The 24384-nt window shown below is 39.4% G+C and overlaps 1 protein-coding gene across 4 annotated transcripts in view; it reads right to left on the bottom strand.

Moving 5' to 3' along the window:
- bbs7 (Bardet-Biedl syndrome 7) overlaps positions 1–22736 on the bottom strand; it is a 48751-nt gene extending 26015 nt beyond the window's left edge. The window contains exons 1-9 of one of the 4 annotated variants that reach the window (XM_048534526.2): positions 22449–22736; positions 21248–21309; positions 18977–19039; positions 14182–14357; positions 10677–10863; positions 9605–9677; positions 8762–8878; positions 7213–7343; positions 320–404 (exon numbers count right to left, since the gene is read on the bottom strand). In XM_048534526.2, coding sequence (XP_048390483.1) covers positions 320–404; positions 7213–7343; positions 8762–8878; positions 9605–9677; positions 10677–10863; positions 14182–14357; positions 18977–19039; positions 21248–21289 — 874 coding nt within the window. In that variant the 5' untranslated portion in view covers positions 21290–21309; positions 22449–22736. The other 3 variants (XM_048534506.2, XM_048534516.2, XM_048534537.2) reach the window with 3 other exon arrangements.
- Between the last annotated feature and the right edge of the window lie 1648 nt (positions 22737–24384).

Below are 24384 nucleotides of genomic sequence, written 5' to 3'. Positions count from 1 at the left end.
CACAATACTAACAGACTATTTTATTGCTTGGAGTAGCATAGCAAAGCACAATCCTGACTTTAATTAACATTCACATATACATATTTTCTGGAAACATCAGTCATGTGTGAAACCACAGCTGATACGCTCCCTTGGCCAGATACAATGACAACAACTGCACTATTGACCAGCTGAGATTAAATACTTAATTCAAATGATTAGGTTCAATGTGGTTCAGTAACAGTTAGCCAATATATTTGGATATTGAGGAGGTTGTACAGATCAAATTTTTTTTCCCTAAAGTGTGATCAATTCAAAAATGGAAAATATATTTTCTTACCTGTGTATGTTGCAGTCAAAACTTCATCATAACCCTCTTTGCCAACACACCCTCCTTGAATAGAAGTGATGCTTTCAGCCAAAATCTAGAATGTGTAATTACACACAAAAATATAACTTTTGTAAATGCTCCATAAATATTTTACAGCATACCTCTTTATATCCCAAAGTAGATAAAAAAATTCATTTACTTGATGGAATTATTTCCCTTCTGAATAAGTTATCCATCTTTCCTTCCATGGAAATATTTAAGAAGGTTTAAACATCTCTATTAAGAAGTGCATAGGAGTAGCTTGAAAACACTATTCCAGTTCTTTTCCCTCCCAATAGCTAAGGAAACTAGTGAGGACATACTGCAACTGCAACACACCAGTAATGGAAGGGCTGGATGTCGATGGCATTAGTGCAGAACAATTCAGCTGTTATACCCAAAATGTTTTCATGTTTCTTAAGTAATGTTTCAGCAGTGCACAGACAAGTGATGGTACATCAGTACGATCCTGACTTGAGCTTTTTAGATGGAGGAGGGTTTTCAGAGATCAGTGAGAGTGTCATTAAATACAATGTAACAAATATTCTGAACATCTGCCCAGATCACAGGATAGATTGTAAGCTGATAGTCTAGGAACGGTAAGGCAATAAACTGAATTATCCACTTTCACAGCATGGGTGAAGATAATGAAATTGAAACAAGTAAAATTCAATCATTATCCTGCAAAATCATAGAATTATAGAATTGATAGGGAGTGGAAGGAGGCCATTCAACTCATTGGCACTAGCTAATTGAACCAGCACAGGCACAATCTCCTGCCTTTTCCCCATGTTCCTGCACACCATTTCTATCCAAATAATTAGCCAATGTCCTCAGCATGTTCCATACCCTAATAACGCACTGAGAGAAAACGTTTTTTCTTATATTGCCCTTTCTCCGTTTGTACATCACTTTAACGTTACGCCCTCTTTCTTTTTCCTTTTGCGAACAGGAACAGCTTCTCCCCATCTATACTGTCCATCCTGCTTCTGATTTGTAAAACTTTCAAATCTGCTCTCAGCTGCCTTCTCTACATGGAGAACAGTCTCAACTTCTTCAATCTACCTTCATGAGTAAAGTTCCCTATTCCTGGAGTCATTCTTGTAAACTGTTTCTGCACGCTTTCCGATGCATTCAGATCTCTCTTATAATGTGGCACATGCAATTGTACATAATACTTCAGCTGAGATCTAACAGTGTCCTGTACGAAGTTCAACATCAGCTCCTTGCTCTTGTACTCTATACACCTATTAATAAAGCCGAGAACACTATTTTTTATTAACTACTCGCTCCACTTGACTTGCAACCTTCAACAGTCTGTGCACACATACACACAGGTCCCTCTGAACCTACACACCCTTTAGAATTGCATTAATCATTTTATGGTCTTTCAATGCTTTTCTGACCAAAATGCATACATCACATTTCTCTGCACTGAAACAAATTTGTCACCTATTATGCCCACTCAACCAACTTGTCAATGTCCCTTTGGATTTCCATCCTGTCCTCTTAACAGGTTACAATTTTTCCAAATTTAGTGTCATCTGCAAACTCTGATATTGTCTCCTGCACACTAAGATCCAGATCATTAAAATAAAATCAGGAAAACCAAATTCCCAATACCGACCCCTGGGGAACTCTGCCTCAAATCTTCTTCCAACTCAAAAAAGTCCATCGTCCATCAGCCTGTGTTTCCTATCACTCAGCTAACTTTGTACCCATATTACTACTATCCCTGCTATACCATGATCTATAATTTTCCTTAGAAGGCTGTTGTGTAGCACCGTATCAAACGTATTCAGAAAATCTACATATACGACATCAACTGCGTTACCCTCACCAACCGTTTCTGCTACCTCTTCAAAAGAAACTAACAAATAAATTAAACACAATTTCCCCTTTAGAAATCTGTGCTGACTCTTCCTAATCAACGCCCAAGTTTCCTTGTGATTAATAATTCTATCCAGAATAATTATTTCTAGATGTTTTTCCACCACCAAATTTAAACTAACTGGTCTATTATTGCTGGGATTATCCTTACAACCTCTCTTGAACAAGGCCATTATGTTCGTAATTCTCTAGTCTTCAGAGGCCAGGGAAGACTGAGAGATTATGGCTAGCGCTTCTGCAATTTCTACCCTCACTTCCTTCAAAATCCTTGGATGCTTCTCATTTGGTCCCAGTACCTTGTCAAGCGCGAGCAAACTATCCAATACTTTTTAATTTTGAACCCTTTTAGTGACAAAATTTCCCCCTCTGTCACCATGGCTGGGCAGTATCCCCTTCTTTTATCGAGTCAAATGCACAGTATTTATTTAACTCTTCAGTCATGCCTCTGCATTCTTGTGTCAATTCCTCTTTTGGTTTCAGATCAGTCCTAAAATAATGTCTCTTTTAAAACTAAAACAGAAATGTTAAAAACACTCACCAGATCAGTGATTATCTAAGCAGATAAAACACTTTTATACTTCAGGTAAAGACACTTCAGCAGAACAGATGAGCATTTAAAAAGAAATGGAACAAAGACAATGGGCATGGAATCAAAACACAAAAGCACCCACACAGATAATGTTAAGAACTTTAAACATGGGACATCATAAAGCAACATGAAATAAATTAAAACATGGATACCCAAAACGTTCCAAACCAGTTAGCCAACATTGCAGAAAACTGCTTAGCTAGGGAAGGTCTTCAAAAAGCAGGACTAATTCAATCCACCCAATTAATGTTGCAACAATCACCTCCACCATCAATAAAGTGATGGAAGGTGTTGTCAACAGTGCTATGGAACAGCACTTACTCAGTAATCTGCTTACCACTGCTCAGTTTGGATTCCACCAGGGCCACACAGCTTCATACATTATCACATTCTCGGCCCAAGCAGCTGAATTAGAGAGCTAAGAGGAGAGTGATTGCCCAAGATATCAAGGTAGCATATGACTGAGTCTGGCATCAAGTTTTCATGGCAAAACCAAAGTCACTGAATTCAACAGAAACCTGGCTGGAATCATACCTAACACAAAGGAAGATGTTTGGAAATCATCACAGCCCCAGAACATCATTACAGGAGTTCCTCAGAATAGTGTCTGACACCTAAGCATCCTCAACTGCTTCATCATCTTGGTAGGAAGGTCATTAAAGTAAAAAATTGGGACATTTGAAGTTAATTACACATTGTTTCAGTATCTGCGGTGTTGAGAATATTATTAAAGTCAGTGTCCACATATATCCAGGACAACATTCAGGTTTGGGGTAATAAGGGGGAATAACATTCGTACTACGTAAGTGTCAGGAAATGACCAGACCCAATAAAAAAAATCTTATCAATTCTCTTTCATGCTCACGGGGATTACTGCAATTGGTGTAATGCCCTTGAGCATCAAAGAGAATTAATTAGATTCTATCATCACTGATTAGATACTATCGTCAACATCCTGGAATTACCACTGACCAAAAACACAACTGGACCAGCCACCTAAAAATTTTAGTTACAAGAGCAATCCTGAAGCTAGGATTTCAGGGACAAATAACTCATCATCTGACCTCTCAAAAGTCTGGGCACTATCTTTAAGGCAGAAGTCAGGATTTTGATGGAGTATTCTCCATTTGCCTGGATGAACGTGCTTCAACACTACCTAGAAAAGCTTAACATCACCCGGGCTCAGTCCTCAGTTGGCACCCATTCACCACTTTAAATAACTATCCCTCCATTAGCAGTGCATAGTAGCACTGGTGTGCACTATCTACAGATTTATTGCAGCAGCTGATCAATATTCCTTCAAGGGCACTTTTCAAACCAGTGATCTCCACCACCAAGTAGGAGATTGCTGGCTTATTGGAATACCCCCACCTACAAGTTCCAAAGCATGATCTTGATTTAGAAATAAATCACCATTCCTTCAATCTCACTGACTCAAAGTTTATCAAGTCCATTAAAGCACAATGGGTTTACCTCCACCACATGGACTGCAACAGTTGAAGAAAGCACTAGATATCACTTTCTCCAGGGCATTTAGAAATGGGTAATAAATGCAAGTCTGTTTGTCATTTTTATAAATGACCTGGATGAGGGCGTAGAAGGATGGGTTAGTAAATTTGCAGACGACACTAAGGTCGGTGGAGTTGTGGATAGTGACGAAGGATGCTGTAGGTTGCAGAGAGACATAGATAAGCTGCAGAGCTGGGCTGAGAGGTGGCAAATGGAGTTTAATGCAGACAAGTGTGAAGTGATGCACTTTGGTAGGAGTAACCGGAAGGCAAAGTACAGGGCTAATGGTAAGATTCTTAGCAGTGTAGATGAGCAGAGAGATCTCGGTGTCCATGTACACAGATCCTTGAAAGTTGCCACCCAGGTTGACAGGGCTGTTAAGAAGGCATACAGTGTTTTAGCTTTTATTAATAGAGGGATCAAGTTCCGGAACCAAGGGGTTATGGTGAAGCTGTACAAAACTCTGGTGCAGCCGCACTTGGAGTATTGTGCACAGTTCTGGTCACTGCATCATAAGAAGGATGTGGAAGCTTTGGAAAAGGTACAGAAGAGATTTACTAGGATGTTGCCTGGTATGGAGGGAAGGTCTTACGAGGAAAGGCTGAGGGACTTGAGGCTGTTTTCATTAGAGAGAAGAAGGTTGAGAGGTGACTTAATTGAAACAAATAAAAAAATAAGAGGGTTAAGTCGTCATTGGACAAGCATATGGACGTACATGGAATAGTGTAGGTTAGATGGGTTTGAGATCGGTATGACAGGTCGGCACAACATCGAGGGCCGAAGGGCCTGTACTGTGCTGTAATGTTCTATGTTCTTGCCAGAGATGCTTAAATTCCTCAAATGATTAAAAAGATATGTGACAATTGCAGAAAAGTGTGCATATATTTATATATGTATTCTTAAATATATGCACATGTTATTGCAAGTATTGTAGATCACAAGGGGGCTAGTGACAAAATTAAACAGGCCTATACAAGTTAATGGAATAGACAGATTCATAGCAGATTAAACAAGGAGAGAAAAAGGATATATTTTGGTAGGAACAAGAAATGACAATATAACTGAAAAGATGCAACTCTAAACAGAGTTCAAGAGGAAAAAGATCTGGGGGTATATGTACACAGACTGTTGGAGACAGTAGGATAGACTGAGAAAGTTTACAGAAGTATACAGAATCCTGGCCTTTGTGAAAAAAAAATGCAAATACAAAAGCAAGCTAATCATCATGAACCTGTGTCTCAACTGGAATATTCTGTCCAATTCTAGGAACTTCTCTTGGGAAGGGTGTGAAGGCTATAGAAAGAGTACAGTAAAGATTACAAAAATGGTCCAGGAATGAGGGAATTCAATGATGGATTTAGATCAGAGAGGATTCAAAATATTGATGGGGGTGCTCAAGATCATGAATGGTCCAAACAGAGTATAAAGAGAAAACTGATCTAATTGGACATGTCAAAATAATTAAAGGTAACATGAGGGGCTGGACTTCATGGCACCCTATTTGGTTGTTTTCAGGAGGGGGAGTACACACACAACATTAGATAGCTTTCCCACCATATTCCTGTCCACGCTAACTGGTCTGCTGAATAAAAATGGGAGAGGACGGTGAGGTGTGGAAAAGAGTCACACAGTCCCACCCATCTTTAGGACTATTGAGCCCCTTAAGGCTGTCAGTTATTGCTACTTAAGGCTTTTGGTCCACTCCAGTACCCGGAAGGTGACAGTGTGATGGCCATTTTTTACCCACCAAATTGGTAAAAAGGAAGGTGGGGTGATGCGGGAAATACATCATTTTGTGGGTGCCAATGTACACATCAGGGGGAAATTCCTAACTACCCACCTTTATACGTCCAAGTTTCACCCCCATCCCTAAGGTCCCATATCCCTCCTCCACCGGAAAAACCGAGGACTTGCTTGCCTCCAGCATCCATGCCATTTCTTTACAAAACTATTTGTAGTCCCAGGAAATGGCACTTTTGGGACTGCACAAGTGGCCAGTCAATCTAAGAGCACTGACAGTGTGGCCTTTACTCTTTCGGAGGATGAGTCAAAGGAAATCCTTTTTCCCTGAAACACAGTTATGTTCTACAATTCTGTGCTCAATGGAGAGGTGGATGTACATTCAGTTATGACATTCGAAAGAGAATTGGATAAGTAAAATTGAAAGACGAATTAAATTGCTCTTTGAGATAGTCAACACAGCCTTGTTCTGATACAGGTCATTCTTCTGAGCCATAATGAGTCTGTGATTCTGTCAGTTTTCAGTATTAGGATTGCATAGTTTATAGAACAGAATGTTATGTAAAGCTATCATTTATAAGAAAAGTGCACAATACAAAAATTTTGAAATTTTCACATTTGTATTATTTGCTGTCAGAAGGCTCTGTCCTCATTTATACTGACTCATTAAGATGCAATGACACTAGTTTCTTGTTAAGAACTGTTAACTAATTAAATTGCAGATTTAATGTTTTAAATAAATTTCTTCCCGATCCCATTTAAGTAATGAAATGGATGTCAAACAAAGTAGCCTTTCAAATTCTTGAAATCAGTAAGCCCAAAGTCTCAGCTGATTAAAAAATGTCACGGCAATCAGGTGCCCTAAATACATTAAAAGAATGAATGTTATTTTAAATAAAATATCTATGCAAAACCAAATGATGGGGGAAAGATAAAAGGGGAAAGAAAAGGGGTAAAAATGCAAACAAGTGAGAGTGAGGGAAATCATGTAATAAAAGAAATATCTATACCAACGGGTTTAATTCCATTTCAAAACAAGACTTCATATGTAAAATCAAGTGTTTACACTTAGGAGTTAATTAACCTACATTTTGAACTACAATATCCCTTTAATTCTGAAGAAATGAAAACTTACATGCTCAAATCGAAGAACAGGCTCATTGTCGTCATTAAACCCATACATTTCCACTATTCCATCATCACGGCCAACAAGTAGCTCTTTGACTCCATCTCCCAGAACATCATAGTAGTCAACACACAGAACGCCTGCAGTCCATGCAAAACAAAAGGAATGTTTATTTTTCTCACCTATATCATTATTATTCTATTCAGTTGACCAAATACTTCGTATAATTCTCACCCCAAATTCTGTTCCAGGTATCACAACATTCTAATTTGGACCTATATTTTAGACCCCTAAAAAGAACCTGGTTGAAATCCTTGAATTCTACACACTGTATGTTCATTTTCCGAACAAGGACAATTTGTTCAAAGGCAATTATGAATGGGCCTTTGCCAGCACTGACCAGCAAACAGGAACAGAACTTCAGCATTTATTTCCTGTCTCATTCAGAGATACCATGGGCAACTGTGGTAGGCCCCCACACATCGTCTTGAAGTACAGGAGATAAGGAATCAGTGATCAGGAATTTAATCTGTAGCCTTAAAAATTGCAAATCGTAATACTATACCATTGCATTTATGTAGTGAGCTTTTGAAGGAAGTCACAAATTTTTATTTAATGCCAGCTTCGAGCAGAGATACATTTCATTGTTACAACATATGACAGATAAACGGGTTTTGGACCAAAGATTTAACCAATGCACTGAATTGCACAATGGGTGAGCTGGCTGCAAGTTCCCACTTCCTAGACCATTTCCCAGGCATGTCAGGCAGTGAGATGGCAATTACCTGCAATGTGGTGGACAGCTTGGTTATTTAATTTAAAAACATATTCAGGTTAATAAAAGGCTTGTTGGAATTTTTCAGTCTGCCTGTCAGCTCTTACAATATAGAGCCAAAGATGTAGCAGACTGTGATGCTGAACCCTAGGATCGATTTGATGCCAACATATCTACTCGGTCACAGCGACAGTCATAACTGAGGTCTTTACACTGTGCACATTTCTTTTTCACAAGTTTGTTAACTGCAAGAGATTACCTCTTCTCTCCCTTTCTTGCAATGGCAGATGCAGTTCCTTTAGTGCTAATGGGCATCCCATTTGTTCCATAGCACTAGGAATGCATCAGTCATGTCTGGCCACCATCTATGCCTTTCAATGTTGTGCCAAGGTTTTTGGATATGCTACATGGTAAATATCCAAATTTGATCCTGCAGTCAAGATAACAACTCCAAAAGGATAACAACTTAATTAATATGGGCCAAACGTTGGCATGAAGTTCAAACAATATTTTGAACTAAAAAAATACCAGTGCAAGGTAAAACAATACTGAAACAGGCCCTTTTAAAAACTGATGAATGATTTGAAATAAACATGCCTCATAATGGGTGCAAGTGCCCAATGTTGAAATTAAATATATCTTATCATCAATTCTTTAATTGCTTTATCCCATTTTAACTCAAGTGATAGAGTGCTAAATAAACAAAAGGGCAACAATTTGTTAGAGAAAGGAAACAGTTATAAAGTATCTCAAAGTTATTTAACAACACAAAGAGGTCCTTGCCTCCCTTCTTTTTCTCATTGGTGATTTCCCAACGATGCAATGGAGAACTTTTTGTGATCTGGACCAGTCCTAATTTCCCATCACATGTTCCGTAAAGTAGGTCTTCTCCTGTATCCCCTAAGCATATTGAATAATTAGACAATTTGCAGTTAACTGACCATACTCTAGATCACAGTATCTACAAAAAACACTAATATAGTCAAAACATGTTTCTTGAATGGAACAATGAAAAGAGATGCTGTTGGAACAAAGCGCACAAGTCGACTGTTCTTGTCAAAGAGATGAGGTGAGCAATGATCATCTTGCTACAAGGGCTTATCACTGCTTGCCAATTTGATCATTTAGCCCCCTTTTATTTGCTCAAAAAATGGTTTATTGCTGATATTAGTCACTTTACTCAAAGCTGAAATGGTAAGTAAAGCAACAGGAAGACAAATCATTTGCACCCACATGGTATTCACATTGCATTGTTTCCACCATGAATTTGGGAATTCTTTATTCTGTAACATTCTATATTCGATATTACACAAAGTTTCTTCCTTACAGCGTCACTTAGTTGAATGTGATGTAGAGAAGTGAAATGGCTAAGGTCATGGCTTTGCCTGTCCTCTCTTGTTAGCAAAGCAAAAGAACTTTGATAATAAAGTGTGCATGATGGAAGTGTACTGTAGCAGTACCATATGTTGAATCTGCATGAAAACAACATGATGTTAGTTCCTGCAACCCTGGGCGTTTTGGAAATTATCATTTTACTCTGGATCATTGTTGATCTTTCAACGTATGACCAATTGTTGCTGAATAAATCAGTAATAATTCTACACACAACACTAACTTCATACTTGCCTCCATTTCCATTGTGTAATGCTAGGACTTTAGGTGCTCCAGGAACTTCCACTTCATACAACAGGTCAGATCCCTGGTAAAATACATCAAAGCTGTCAATTATATTAAACATGAGGTAATCAGAGACAGCATTAAAATGTCAGAAATGCACTAACTTATATTTCCAAAAATCAATCTAAAAATGTTGAAAAATATCGTATGCTGATGCTGTAGAAGCAAAACAATTAAAAACCTGTAACCTATAATCATCTCCGAACATTACTTTTACTTAAGTAATTTAAAACTAAACCTACAAACAAATCTTTCCTGATATCCGAACATTTTCCTCAACTCAAATATTCAGGGTTAGTCCCTCTATTTTTCCCCCAATACTTCTTCATTATTTATCTGCATCCAAGACCCTATCACCCATTGTAAACAATGGTGTTATGTAAAAGTCTCCAAACCAAATTTCTACAACAACACTGTTACTTATTTCTGCACCAATAATCTTATTTTACTCAGCTCAGACAGCCTGTACTTTAGAGAGATATCTTCATCATATACTAGTACACATATTCTCTCTCTGAAGCTCTATACAAATGAATCCATGAAGCTCTTTTAGCCATACCCAATTATGAACCTGTTATATTTCATACTCTCATTACTGACTCATTAACTGACAATGAAAATATATCCTAACTAGTTTCTTTTGAAGCCTGGTCAAAGATTGTTCTCCACTTTCCAGGTTAAACTTGACTATCTATCTCTGTATCTCTTGTTTATCTTCCTGAGTTGACTAACAGAGGGAAGATCTGTGAAAATATCCTTCTGTGTCTAGAACCAGAGATCTTTCAACATAACAGACATAAAGAGCTTCTCATTCACAAAGGATGCAAAAAAAGGCCCATCATTTACAGTTGATAATGAAACAACATCAAAACTTATTTCATTACTATTGTCCCAACTAGTCACTTTAATATCTTTTCTAAAATGTATGCAAAATGTTCATTTTAAAACAAACAGATCTTCTCAAATGTAATTTATTGGAAAATAGTCAAAAATTATACAATAACAAATCTGTTGTTTTTACCTTCAAAACTCTGAGAACCCGATCTTGGCAGGCTAGTATGGGTGTAATGTGACCTATTTTTTCCACTGGTAAGCAGATTATATCATCGATCTTGTCACCGGAAAGGTAATAGTCTTGATCTTTACAGTCACAGTAGTGATTATAGATATAGTTTGCACACAAGAAAAGGTCTGCACCAGACACATACCTATAAGGAATCAATATACAGTCAGAATTTTCTGTATATATGATGCAAGTGAAAAGGCAATTCAAAACACACAAGTACATTTTCAGTGGAAATAGTTAAAGAAAACACAATATTATACTGCAAATTGGCAGCATTTTGCCTGGCCAGACGATAGTGTTGACTACCACAGCGCAAACTGTTAAACATCAATTGGAATGGCACATGACCAGCAAATAGCAGTCTCTACTGAATTTACTTGGCCAAAAGTTCACTGGCCTGCTTTCTCCAAGCCTTCTCCTTAGTCAGTTTGAAATAACTCCAGAGGCCAGTATCTTGGTACTAAGTCACCTTTCAGTTACATGTGCAAAGTCCTTTACACCGATCCAGCCCACTCAGAGCCAGGTCTTAGAATGGCAGGATATCTAACACTCCTGTCTTTAACCTGTCAGCCAGAGCTCCTTGATTGAACTCGATTAACAGTCCCAATCAGGGAACTCACATTTTGGGAGGTCCACCTGGCTGATCTTGTTACACTTATGACAGTCCACTTTCGATTTCTCCTGCTTCTTCCAATTTCCCTCAAAACACTATCCGCAGGTCACAACTATCACAGACTATTTCCCAGTTGTCAGTATCAATATCACCATGTGCAGCAGCATGGTGGCTCAGTGGTTAATGCTGCTCCTCCACAGCACCAGGAACCTGAGTTTAATTCCACCATTAGGTGATCATCTCTGTGGAATTTGCACATTCTCCCCATGTCTGTGTGGATTTCTAGTGGGCGCTCTGGTTTCCTCCCACAGTCCAGTACGTGCGGGTATGGTGGATTGCCTATGCTAAATTGATTTGATTTATTACTGTCGTGTGTACTGAGGTACTGTGAGAACTGTTGTTTTGCATGCAAATTGTACTATACAAGTGCATCAAGGTAACAGAACAGAGTGCAGGATACAGTGTTACAACTGCCAAGAAGGTGCAGAGAAAGAGATCAATATTAACATTTAATCTGTTCATACTTGTTTCAAACTTTTATATCTTCTGCTCAATGGGTGAAAGATAGTCTAACCAGGGTGGGAGACATCTTTAATTAATTTGGCTGCTTTCCCAATGCAGCAAAAAGATGATGGAGTCAGTGTATGGAGGCTGGTTTGCATGACGGACTGGGCTGTGTTCACAACTCTGCAGTTTCTTGTGGTCTAGGGAAGAGCAGGTGCCATATCATGCAATGATGCATCTAGGCAGGACACTTTCAATGGTGCATCTGTAAAGATTTGTAAGAAGCTTTATGGACAAGCCAAATTTCTTTAGCCTCCTGAGGAAGAAGAGTTCTTGTTGTGCTTTCTTGACTATCATGTCAACCTGGACGGGTCAGGACAGATTGTTGGTGATCATCACCCCCAGGAACCTGACGCTGTTGACCATCTCCACCTCAGTACATGAATGCAGACAGGGGCATGCCCGCCCTCCACTCCACTTCCTGAAGTCAATGCCCAGCTCCTTAATTTTGCTGGCATTGATGGAGATATTGTAGTATTTATACCATGCTGCTCAGCACTTGATATTTTTGCCCCATAGTATCCAGGATGTGCAAGCCAGGTGAATTAGCCATGGTAAATGTGGGGTTACAGAGAAGTGGGGTGTGGGGTTAGGTCTGGCTGGGATGCTCTTCGAAGGGTGGATGCAAACTCAATGGGTCAAATGGCTTCTTTCCACATTGTAGGGATTTTATGAATAGAATTGTCTCGAAATTTCAAGCTTGTAAGGTCTGGGTCTAATTTTTGGATAACTTCCACCAATTTTCCCTTCCTTCATGTCCCCATGTTCTCGTCCTAAACTCCTCAGCCAACAGGAAAAAGAAACATATTTATCTGTAACCTATTTGTCCCCCTCCCTGAATATCTTGTAAACTTCAATAAAAGCATCCCTTAAATCTGAATACAGAATATCCCCCATGAATGCAACCCTTCTGAAGTTTAGACATAAAACTAAAAAATCCACACTGCGGTTCTGCAAAGTCAATATATTCTCCTGAGGGTGTTGTGCCCAGTATTACTCTCAGTTCTCCAACTGTGGTCACACAGGACTTTGTATAACTGAAACATGACTTCTAGGCCTTTGTAGTCTTGATTTTTCCATGTAAAGATCAGCATTTCAACACACACACAGCAAGTTAACAACCATCAGTGTCAAAATCACCATGTGAGACAGCAAGGTGGCTCAGTGTTTAGCACTGTTGCCTCACACTACCAGGGACACTACCAGTTCGATTCCAGCCATGCTAGGTTGCCCCATAGTGTCCAGGAATGTGCAGTTTAGGTGGCTTAGCAATGGTAAATGCTGGCTCATATGGGTGGAGTGTCGTGCTGGGTCTGGATGGGGTCCTTTTCAAAGGTTGGAGCAGACTCAATGGGCCAAATGGCCACTTTTTGCACTGTCGGGATTCTATATCTTACTTACAAGTGTCCTTACAGCAGAAGTATAAATGCCCAAGGGGTTGGGAGTAATGGTCACTTTGCTGCACAGAAGGTCACTTTACAGAAACTTGGTGACATTATCCTGCCAAAAGATGCTGTGGATACATCCGAAATAGTGAAAGTGGAAACTGTTCTGCTCCGTCTTGCGGCCTAAAGTATACCGTTCAGGTCTCAGTATTGCAGAACAGTGTGCTAAGGATGCAGACTTCATCGACTTGCAGCTTGGTGTCACCTGTCAGGTCGCGGACATTCCACACACTTACTCAGCTTGGACTTAACAGTTGCAGATTTTGTCATGAATGTGTTGATACAGCATTAAGCGACAGATTGTGATGACTGTAGATCCTAAATACGTAAAGTTATCAACAAACACCATCATGACATTGTAAAGTCAGTCAGAGGTACTGGCTTAAATAGTTCTCCCAGATGCATTTTAAGACCTCTGCTCCCTTTAAAACTTTCACACTACAGCTTCCCCAGTATTACCCTGGGGTAGTCAAAATCCCCTACTGATCATTATTGTATTATTTTAACACTTCACTGAAATACTGATAAATTGCATATATTCATTAGGAATTTACATTTGATAATATACAAGCAAGTCATGTAGTTTTAAGTAGTATTTTATTGATCTTCTACCAAAATACAAATTTAAATTAAACGTTGAAGATAATGAATGCTTTCCTTTGAAGCAACATATTGTGGAGATTTTTGTGGTTGATGTACTGCAGAGGAGGGAAAAAGCATAAATTTCATTAACACAGAGGGAGCGATCAGTGAAATACTGTGTGAAACAGCAAGCAGTAAATCTGAAGGAAGGGGTTATTTCTGAATAAAAAGAAATGACATCAACTAGATGACTTACATAGCTCGAATAATCTCCGTTAGGTTAGTTTCAAATGAAAGAAACTGCTTCCCCTTCTTAGTGAAGCCTTGCACTTCTGAACCGACACTGATAAAGATTTTCTCCTGTGGAGTACCAATGGCTCCTCCTAGTTCCAATCTGGAAACTTTATGTCCTGGCAAGGTCTTGAACACTGGCTGTGTACAAGAATGCAAATTGCTTTTGCAGCTTACATTGAAGCATATTAGCATATATTGCAGAATACAGTAGAAACAAAATTTACACTATAAATTGTTGTTTCAGTGATGTTATCCATAGTGAAAATGCAGACTAATTCAACATATCCTTCACAGTGAAAATGCAGATTACTAAAATATGCCCTTCAACAGCAATCAAATGATCAGGTACACTACTGAATACAATCACTCCTCAAGTTGAACTGAAGAAACCTTATCATTGGGTATAATTGAAGGAACTCTATCTCAGTCTTTCAAATTTCATCCAAAGCTGACTTCACTGATCCCTAATAACCAAGATGAAAATAAGAATAATGGTTATATTACAAACGTCATGTAAACTGTTGAAATCAGTTGTAAATTAACATAATCAGCTGTGATAGAGGGAATACAATTCCTCCAAAAAATTGATTTTTGAGACAGGTCAGGATTAAAGCATAAGTCTGAATTCTGATCCGACCAACACACTTCTAATTATAATGGAGGCAAGGTGGCAGTGTCAATACTGATATAAGTTAGCATTTGCTTACCTGCCTGGCTTGATTTCTTAGATCCTGGGAAACCCACCAGCTGAAATGAGGTATGAGACTACTGTTTCAAGATACAGGGAGTTCCACTGCATTTAAATGTTGCTTATTTTGTGTCTGCCTAGCTAACTCTGAAAAGCAGTGCACTGGAACACCACCTACACAAGTTTATGCCAACCCCTCACAGACATATTGCTCCAACTTTCAGCTCTAATCACCTGCTAAACTGAGATTTTCCCACTTCTTCAGGATCTCAACTTCCTTCCTCTCTTAAGGGTTCTTACCTCCTTACTCTCCCACTGTGGCCACCAACCTGTCTCCAAAGCTTCAATACTTAGCACACACATGTCTAAAGGCTCATATTAACCTCTTAAGTATTCCTGAACAGTTAGATTCTCAGTCTCACCTGCCCAAACCACTGGTTTTGCCAGAAAGCCTCCAATCTCTGACCATCAACAACAAATTGTGGTAAAGGCATACAAGATCACAGCAACTCGTCTGGACTTCTCCTTACTCCACAAAATCGAGCCTGACTATTTGTAAGTCAGGAGAGTTACCTGGACACGGTGTTTCAGGAGGCAGTCACACCTCATAGATTAACTGCCTCATATTCAGGGAATAATAAGGGACTGGAAGATGTTACTTCACATGAGGCTGGTAGAAGAATCCAGAAGGTAGTGCTGCAGAAGCCTCAGCCTTGAGCTGTAAAGAACTTGAAGTGGGAGGAGACAGATCCGGTTGTCATGGTCCACATAGGTACCAGTGATATAGGCAGAATGAGGAAAGAGGCTCTGCTGAGGGCATATGAATACTAGAGGCTAAATTAAAAAGCAGAACCAAAAAAGGTAATAATCTCCACATTACTACCTGAGCCATGAGTTAACTGCCACAGGGTCAACAATATTAACAAAGGTAAATGCTCGGCTCAAAGATTGGTATGGGAGAAATGGTTTGAATTCATGGGACATTAACACCAGTATTGTGGAAGGAGGGAGTTATTCCAATGGCAGAGGCTCCGTGTGAATCATGGTGGGACCAGAGTCAGAGCAAATTGCATAACATGGTGGCAGATACAGTGTTACGAACAAAATAGCTGGGGGGTGGGTGGGTTCAGTTGCATGGAAAATTAGAAAATCAAAGGTAATGGTGAAGGTTGGATTGCAGGTTAGTGATTGGTTTGATTGTTAGCTAAACATAAACGAAAGGGAAAGAATGGGTCAATGTTGTATTGCACTAAGAAACTGTAAAAAAAAATGCAGGGAAGTTTGATAAGAGAACAAAATTAAAGGCTTTGTTCCTTAATGCACACAACATTTGGAAGAAGGCAGGCGTACGTACACTTCAAATTCAGGTAAATGAATATGTTTCATCACCATTTTGGAGACACGGTTACATGGAGATCAAAGGTGGGACCTAACATTTAGGGATATTTGATCTTTCAAAGTGACAGGAAGGATGGACAGGGGGTGGCTAGAACTATTAGTAAGAAATGAAATGAGGATGTTGTGAGAGACAATCTAGGCTCAGATAATGTAGAAACCATTTAGGTGGAAGTAAAAAACAGCAAAAGAAGGCATTGGTACGAGTAGTGTACAGATCCCAAATAGTAGACACTCTGCAGAAAAGGGTGTAAATCAACAAAAAAACAGGAGCATGTAAAAAGAATACGGCAATAATTATGGTGACTTTAACCTTCATGTTGATTGAGTTAATCAAATTGAAAGGATAGCTACAACAACAAATTCATAGAACGCATTAAGGTTTGTTCCCTAAAGCAATATGCCATGGAATCAACCAGAGACCAGGTCACCTTAGATACAGTAATTGGTTTAATAAATTACCTTAGAGTAAAAGATCCCCTAGGAAGTGGTAATCATAGCATGAAAGAATTTAATATTGTTTGAAAGTGAGAAACATGGATCAGAAACAACTGTATTTTACTTAAATAAAGGGAATTACAATGAAATGAGGATAGAATTGGCTAACATGAACTGGGCTGATGGATTAGCATGAATGACACTAAGTGAGCAGTGGCAGCCATTTAAGGCGGTATTCCATGACTCTTAGCAAAAATACTTAACTCCCAACAAAGGGGAATGATTCTAAGAGAGGGATTAGGGAAACACAGCTCACCAAGGAAGTTAAGGAGAGTATTACGTTGAAAAAGATAAGTATATAAAGGAGCCCAAAGTCAGTGATAGCCCTCAAGACTGTAATAAATTTAGAATCCAGCAAAGGAGACTAAAAAAAAGACACAGAAAAATTATACTACAAGGGCAAACTAGTGAGGAATATGACAAACTGACAATAACAGCTTCTTTGTATAAAAAGGAAGAGAGAGAGGTCAAAGTGAACATAGGCCCCTTAGGAAATAAATTTGGGGAGACGGTTATGTGAATCTAGGAAATGGCAGAGCTGTGAAACAGACTTTTGCATTTATCTTTACAATGGAAAATACTTTGGATATCTCATTTATACTAAAGAATATTGTGGAGGCTTGGAATTTAAGTAACAACACCATCTCTAGCATGAGACAAACTAAAGGGGCTAAAAAAAGGATAAGTAACCTGGCTCTGATGGCTTGTTATCTAGGATCCAAAAAGAACTAACTACAAAGACAGCATCATAGCTAAGTTTGCAGACAACATTAAAATCATAGAAAGGCAGTTTTCAGGAGCAAGACAAACATTTTACGCAGATATTGACAAGTAATTGGCAAAAAGTTGGCAATGGAGTATAACGTGGGAAAATGTGAAGTTGTTCATTATGGAAGGGAGAACTAAAGATCAGAATATTATTCAAATGGATAAAAACTGCAAAAAGCTGCAACACAAAGGAACTTGAGGTACTTGTGCAGAAAGCTAGAACACAGGTACAGCAGGTATTCTGGAAGGCTAACGGAATGTTGCCCTTTACTTCAAGGGGTCTGGAGTAGAAGATTAGGGAAGACTTACTGCAACTGATAAGGGAGAGAGAAAATGGGTTACTTGTCACATGCAATTGAACATCAAAGAAAGAAGGTTAGATTCTTTCTTGTTGGAGATGATCATTGCCTGGCACTTGTCAGTACGAGTGCTACTTGTCAATTAGCAGTTCATGCCTAGAATGATGTCCATCCAGGTCTTGCTACATTTGGACAAGGGCTGCTTCCGTATCTGAGGAGTTGCAAATGGTACTGAGTTTTAGGTAATAATCAGTGAACATCGCCACTTCTGACCCTACGATGGAGAGAAGGTCATTGATAACAGGTGAAGATTGTTGGGACTAAAGCACTAAACTGAAGAACTAGGGGGCTCTTGTGGTGCAGTGGTATTGTCTGTTCCTCTGAGCCAGGAGGCCTTGATTCAAGTTCCATCTGCTCCAGAAGACTGTAACAACATCTCTGAACAGGTTTATTAAGAATATTCACCTTGAAGACCCCCTGCAGTGATGTCCCAGGGCTAAGACTATTTACTTCCAACAATCACAAGCACCCTCCTTTGGTCTAGGTTTAACTCCAGCCAGCAGAATGTTTTACCCCTCCAGTTCCCACTGTCTCCAATTTTGTAGCAGAGAAGGCTAAGAGGAGATTTGGTCGAGGCTTTGGTTGCTTGATAACTAGACACAGCAGATAAAGGGGATTCAAATAAAAAATCAAGAAGCAAAATATTTATAAATGAGAGTTTAAGCTTTGAAATGTATCGCCTGATAACAGGTGGGTACAGATCGAAAAGTAGTTTTCAGAACAAACCAGACAGAGAAAAATATTACAGGGAAATGGCTAAAGAGCAATGAGACAAACCAGACTGTTGTTCAAAAACAGAGAGTGTGCAGACTCAGGTTAAATGGGATTTCTCTTTGCTGTACTACTTTGATTTTATGTAAAGGCAACATCAAGTTTACAAAACTATGTCGTATTTCCAGTACTTTCCTCTTTTATTAGTAAGTTTTTTTAAAAAGAATACATTACATTTTATTCAGTCGGCCTATATTTTGGCAGAATGTAACACTTGGCACCGGCACAATGCACATTTCATATAACATTTTAAGCCACGGCCATGAGTTGATACTTACAACTGCTTCTCCCTTTTTAATACCAAAGCAAGTAACCACGCCATCGTGATCTGCAATGACCACCTATAAAAGTTCACAAAATAAAAACATTTAAAAGAATAAAAGTAAATCATATGTTCAGTTTTGAAAAATAATTTTGAAAAATTATTTTCTTTAAAAATGTACGAACAGAATGCAAAAATCACTGGCCAGATGAGTATTTACTGTCTGTCACAAATTGTCCTTGTGAAGGTGGATGAGCTGCCTTCTTGAACATCTGCAATCTTTGTTTGTGAAGGAATCCTGCAATCTCACAGAGCTGTTAAGAAGGAAGTTCTAGGATTTTGACCCAGCAACATTGAATGAACAGTATTATGATTCCAAGTCATGATGATGTCTGGCTTGAAGGGATTTTGTACACGGTGGTGCTCTCATGCATCTGCTGTTCGTGTTCTTCTGGGTGGTAGATGCTACAGGTTTGGAAGGGACTTCAAAAGGGCTGAGTGAGTTGTTGTAATACATCTTGAATATCGTACACACTGCTGCCACTGTGTCACTGGCGAAGGGAGTGAATGTTAAAGTTGGTAGGTTGGTACCAATCAAGCAGGCAAATTTGTCCTGGAAATTCTTAAGTCCTGTTGGAGCAACATTCATCCGGCTAATGGACAGTATTCCAGCAGACTCCTAACTTTGCCTTGTAGATTGCAGACAGACACTGGGGAAAACACGTGGTGAGTTATGCCTCACAATTCCCAACTGCTCTTGTGAATACAGGATTTACATGGCTAAACCAGTTTAGTTTCAGGTCAGCTGTAACCCCAGGATGTGGACAGTCACAATTTTTGTCATGATGAGGTCATTGAATGCCAAGGGGAGATGGTTAAATTCTCCCATGTTAGAGATGATTGTTTCATGCCACATAAGTGCTTAGCATGTTACCACTAATCAACTCAAGCCTGGATGATGTCCAGGTCTTGTTGCATTTGCACGTGGACTATTTCAGTATCTCGAGTTGTGAATGCTGCTAAATGTCGTACAATTAGCAGCAACATCCCTATTTTTGACATTATGGTGGCAAAAAGATCATTGCTAAAACAGCTGAAGATTGTTGGGACTAAGGCATTAGCTTGAGGAACTAAGATCTCTGGAGTTACAGTGGATGTGTCCCGACCTCGAGCCGAGAGATCTGGGATCAAATGTCACCTGCTTTGAAAGTGTTTAATAATATCCCTGAACAGACTGATTGGAAAACACCTAAACTGAAAAACTCCTTTAATGTTACTCCAGGACTGAGATGATTGATCTCCGACAACAAGTGTCTTCCTTTGTATAAGACGTGGCTCTAATTCCCATTGAAGCCAGTTTTGCTGGGACATCTTGACACCACACACTGTCCTTAACATCAAGGCTGCACTTGATAATCACTCTGACCTCACCTCTAGAATTCAGCTCTTGTGACAATCTTGGGATCAAGGATGTAATAAGGTTAGGAGCTCTGTAGCCCGTGAGCAACTCAAACCAAGGTTCAACAAAAAGAATTTTCTAAGCAAGTGCCATTTGACAGCAGCGAGAGTGACCTCTCCAACGTTTTGTTCATGATGGAGAGAGGCCAAAAGGGCAGTAATTCAGTGAATTGGATTTATCCTTTGTGTGGACAGATCATAACTGGGAAATTTTCCACATTGGCAGCTACCTGGCAATGATGTAGACATAATGGAATGGTTTCATTAGGGGCACAGTTAAAACTGGTACCCAAGTCTTCAGCACAGTTGCTGGAACGTTGTCAGGGTCCGTAGCTTTTGCACTATCCATGCCTTCAGTCGCTGCTCAATATCACACGGGAGTGAATCAAATTAGCTGAAAACTAATTGGGACCTCAGGAGGACAACGAGATGAATTGTCTATTTGGCACTGCTGGGTGAAGATATATGCCATGGTTCAACCTTGTCTTTTTTTCCCCCACCACTGAGCTGGATTGAGATATTTGCAGACTGTCTTTCTCCAGTTCTTTTACTTGTCCAGCATCATTCACTGTTCATGTGATAGGCCTGCAGACTTTAGATATGATCACTTAGCTGTAAGATCTGTCTATTGTTTGGCCATTATAAAACTAAAATGCAAATTTCTACTTAAATATGCTTTCCAATAATGTCACAACATACAGTAAAAACATCCCTGCTGAGAAAACTACGTGGTGCTACATCAAGGATAGGACATCTTTTTTCCTTTCTCCCACACTTTTGCCTGGAACTGAAAAAACAAGTTACATGTGTTAACTTAATGTGAATTAACCTTTTGGATTGCTCTGCGTCCTGATGCAGGTAGCAGCCTCATGGTCTTTTGGGAAGTCACTCCTACCTAGGAGAAGAAAAAAGGGCTACTTACAGCAACATCACAACAAATAAACATTGATTATTCTAGTCCCTGAATGCACCACACTATGGGATGGGTCAAAGAAAAACTGGACCAACGTTAGTGTAACTGTAACACTCTACTAAAGTTTCACAAGCCCATTACAGATACAGGAGTCTTGATGCCCCAGTCTACTTCATACAACAGAAAAAAAATCACCCTTTATTAGACCATCCTAAATTTCTTGACAACTTTTTGCATCTTTACTGATCCTTTGTGTCATACATCCTTTCTCATCAGAAGAACTAGATTAGATTAGATTACCAACAGTGTGAATACAGGCCCTTCAGCCCAACAAGTCCACACCACCCCTTGAAGCACCCCACCCTGACCCATACCCCGATAACCCACACGCCCCTGAACACTATGGGCAATTTAGCATGGCCAATCCACCTAGCCTGCAAAATAACCATTATTGTGCTATCACCACAGTAAGTACAACTTTTGTAAGTTGGAAGTTACAATTGCTCTTTTGGGAGATAGGATTTTTGACTGGCTGTTAAAAAAATCTCAGCTAATGTGTGCAGGAGGATGATTTAATCACATCATTGAAATCAGAACAACAGTATCAAATTTATACCAACTTAATGTTTTCAAGTAGACACAATAATAGGACGTATACAGTAAAAGATTGCTAAGTTCAACATTTATATTTCTGAGCAATGGTCAACAAATCTGGCTCAGGAACAGGAACTTCCACTTCCTTCCAAAGTCAGTGTGCTAATTCCAGCGACCTTATCATCCCTCTGGTAATACAAACTGAAGATGAACTTTGGGACCAGGACATTGCTTGGAATTCTATTGCCTGAAATAATGGAGTTCACTTCACATAGATTTGTTAAGTATTACCTAACAGAAATTCTAAACATGAAACTAATTTGTTTACAAGACATTCTCTTCTCATGAAATCCAGCACTTGTGTAGCAATATGTATGCTAGTTTATCTTTACTAACTAAAATCTTTACCAACACTCCCATCCTCAAACGGCAAAGGTGTCAAAATTATTCTCCATCTACTGGATTTAACAGCTATTAGCGCCTCTTATTCCAACCCAGGTGATAACGGAATCACGTCTACAACCTGCAGGTAGTCAACGCGGTTTAAATTTAAATCCATGGACGCAGGAAATTCTTATTCTGTAAAGATTCCTAAAACGAGCGGATTGAGACGACGGCTGGGTCCGACTTTAAAACTATTACGGACAAAGCACCGGGAAAAAGACAACGCCGCATATGAAAATCATGCCAGAAATCGCTGGGCATTCAATGCATCAAACTGGGCGAAAAACAGCAACCAAACCCACAGACTACTTATTTATAAAACAACTCCTAAATCTGTACAAAACCACACAGGGGCCTGCTCATTCCGTTTCTATGGTAATCAAAGGCGTCTCAAACACCACACATCATTGGTTTTCGGAGATCGCACAGGCATTTAAACTCAGCGCTCATTGGCAGGGTCCGCTTCCCCAATCACTTCATGAAAGTGAAGGCGACATCCTTCTCAGAGTCAGGATTTTTTAAAAACCGTGACTTTCATTTATGTGAGAGATAATGGGAACTGCAGATGCTGGAGACTCCAAGATAACAAAATGTGAGGCTGGACGAACACAGCAGGCCAAGCAGCATCTCAGGAGCACAAAAGCTGACGTTTCGGGCCTAGACCCTTCATCTTATGTAGCTGCTTTCATGACCACCAGATGTCTCAAAGTACTTTATAACCAATGAAGCACTTTTTGAAGTTTGGTTACCGTTGCAATATAGGAAACATAGAAGCCAGTTTTCATCTTAAGATGCCAAGATTCAATGCAAAAGTTCATTTGGGCATAAGCAATTTATTTTGGTTTACATCATCTCTTGGCACAGAAGCCTTGTGCGGAACCACTCTGCATAGCTATGCTTCACTGAACCCAAACAGATAGAGAAAGTAGGCCTCCTGGAGTTGTACACAGTCTGTGAATTTTGATCTGATTTTTTTTGGGTGCAGCCTTTAGTCCTCCCTAAACATTTCCTAAGATTGCCCCATTTAAACTCTCTGTGTGACTGTTGGAGTCTGAGAGTTATTTCAAATCCTTGGGCATGGAGGTCGGAAGAAGTTCACTAGGTAGAAATTGGAAGGAGATAAAAACACCTCCATTTTGACCAGCTTTTTATTTTGCAGCAATCAAACTTCATATCAGTCCACTAAACCGCACGCACTAGCGGGAAAAGTCTGAGAAAATCATTATTTTAATCACCTTGTTCAGACATGTCCTGACACACCTCATGAGTTGGGTGGGTCTTGAACCTACACCTTCTTGTCCAGAGGTCCACTAGGGATACTTTCTCTGCCTTTATAAAAATTCTAAATCTAAGAAAATAGAGGGGCATTTCAGCCATTACCATACAGTTCAAGTTCCGTTCTGCCTTGGGAGCTTATGACACCAAGCGTATTTTAGAAACCCGATATAGAAAAGAACTTCTGTGGTTGTACTGTTTTTCAACTCTTCCATGTATAGTATTCATAAATGATTATCTCAGACTTTAGTGTTCACATGCAAAACGGGAGATGTGGTGTAAGTTACTCTGTTGTTCAGAGATGAATTGTGTAGGCTGATTTCTACTTTTTAATATTGGTTCTTCTGTTGTGAATGAGAATCTCAACTGGCATAAATTCCATCTTACTGCGAATACTGGTAAGGTTGCAACACTTCATCTTTTTCCTGATGAGAGGAACCTGTGTTTATTGTAATAATTTTGTAGACAATTTAATTTGTCTTGACACTAAAGATGCACTCTATCATGTTGTGTCACACTACCACTGTGTTAAATGTGTTGTATGTCAAACAGATCTAGCAAGTCAAAACTGGGTATCTATTGGAGGTGATAATGGGAACTGCAGATGCTGGAGAATCCAAGATAATAAAATGTGAGGCTGGATGAACACAGCAGGCCAAGCAGCATCCCATGAGCACAAAAGCTGACGTTTCGGGCCTAGACCCTTCATCAGAGAGGGGGATGGGGTGAGGGTTCTGGAA

This window comes from Stegostoma tigrinum, chromosome 1 (assembly GCF_030684315.1).
Source record: "Stegostoma tigrinum isolate sSteTig4 chromosome 1, sSteTig4.hap1, whole genome shotgun sequence".
In the NCBI taxonomy this organism is placed as follows: domain Eukaryota; kingdom Metazoa; phylum Chordata; class Chondrichthyes; order Orectolobiformes; family Stegostomatidae; genus Stegostoma; species Stegostoma tigrinum.
This window is presented reverse-complemented; position numbering and strand designations above follow the sequence as displayed.